At 47.0% G+C, this 928-nt stretch overlaps 1 protein-coding gene across 1 annotated transcript in view; it reads right to left on the bottom strand.

The window, feature by feature from the left end:
• Positions 1 to 111: 111 nt before the first annotated feature.
• The window catches only part of LOC108250202 (ceramide-1-phosphate transfer protein), a gene marked incomplete at its 5' end in the record, with an annotated part of 2640 nt that continues 1823 nt past the window's right edge, over positions 112 to 928 (bottom strand). The window contains 1 exon segment of the mRNA XM_025002478.2: positions 112 to 658. Within this exon segment, the coding sequence (XP_024858246.1) occupies positions 427 to 658 (232 nt within the window).

Here is a 928-nt window from a genome sequence, read left to right as displayed (position 1 = left end):
AATGAAGCAAACACTTTCTGTTCATTTATTCTCTCAACTGGAATCCAAACTTTCAACAAAAGAGTAAAAAATAAACTAAACCCATTTTTTAAAGCTTTTATTTGTTGAAGCCATGTTTCAAACAAACAAACAAATATTTGTTAAATTTAAATCTTTTTTGACACCATCGGGGTTAAAACCGTCAGAATCTGGAAACTTTCTGACTTTTCATTTAGAAGAGAAACATGAACTCATCTGACAGCTTTTAGTTGGATTTCAGGAGGTTTGTTGGATTTTAGGCTGAAGTTCATGTTTCCAAACTCCCAACGTGTCAAAGATGGTGTTTCTGCTGCCGTTTGGTTCCAGATGATAGAACCTGAGTCCCGTTAAAGGACCTCAGCTCAGTGTTTGTAGAGAGAAACCTGCTGGACGTCTAGTTTCTGCGCTTCAGGGCAGCTCCAACACGTCGTACTCCGTCAGGATCCGCTGAGTTCGAGTGTGAACCAGCGTCAGAGCGCGGATGATGATGCGTAGGATGGGCGTGGCCTCCTGCTGCGTCTGCACGCACACCAGCTGCAGGAAGTACTTCCTGTCAGGAAGGGCAAGGAAAACGACCTTTGCAGCCTGACGGAGCAGCCAGGAGTGGTGTGGGGCCAACGCCACCCGGTAGGCGTCCCTGAGCAAAGACAGCAGGAGACGGTTAGCTTCTCTACTAAAGGAAACAGGAAGTGTTCAACTCGCTGCTCGCTGCTCTGAACACCTGACTGACATCGCAGGACGTCTCACACCAACTCAGCAAAAACTAAACCATCATCATAACTCCACCTGGTCCTGTGGCTGCAAAACAAGCCCAAACCATCAGCCTCCACCACCGTGCCTGACAGTTGCTAGGAGGTCTTTGTGCTGTTCCTGCTGCTGTGCATTATGGGTAAACCATCCATCCATCCAT

Source organism: Kryptolebias marmoratus, linkage group LG7 (genome assembly GCF_001649575.2).
Source record: "Kryptolebias marmoratus isolate JLee-2015 linkage group LG7, ASM164957v2, whole genome shotgun sequence".
Taxonomy (NCBI): Eukaryota; Metazoa; Chordata; class Actinopteri; order Cyprinodontiformes; family Rivulidae; genus Kryptolebias; species Kryptolebias marmoratus.
Note: the sequence above shows the minus strand (reverse complement) of the source record. Positions and strands in the feature narration are given on the sequence as shown.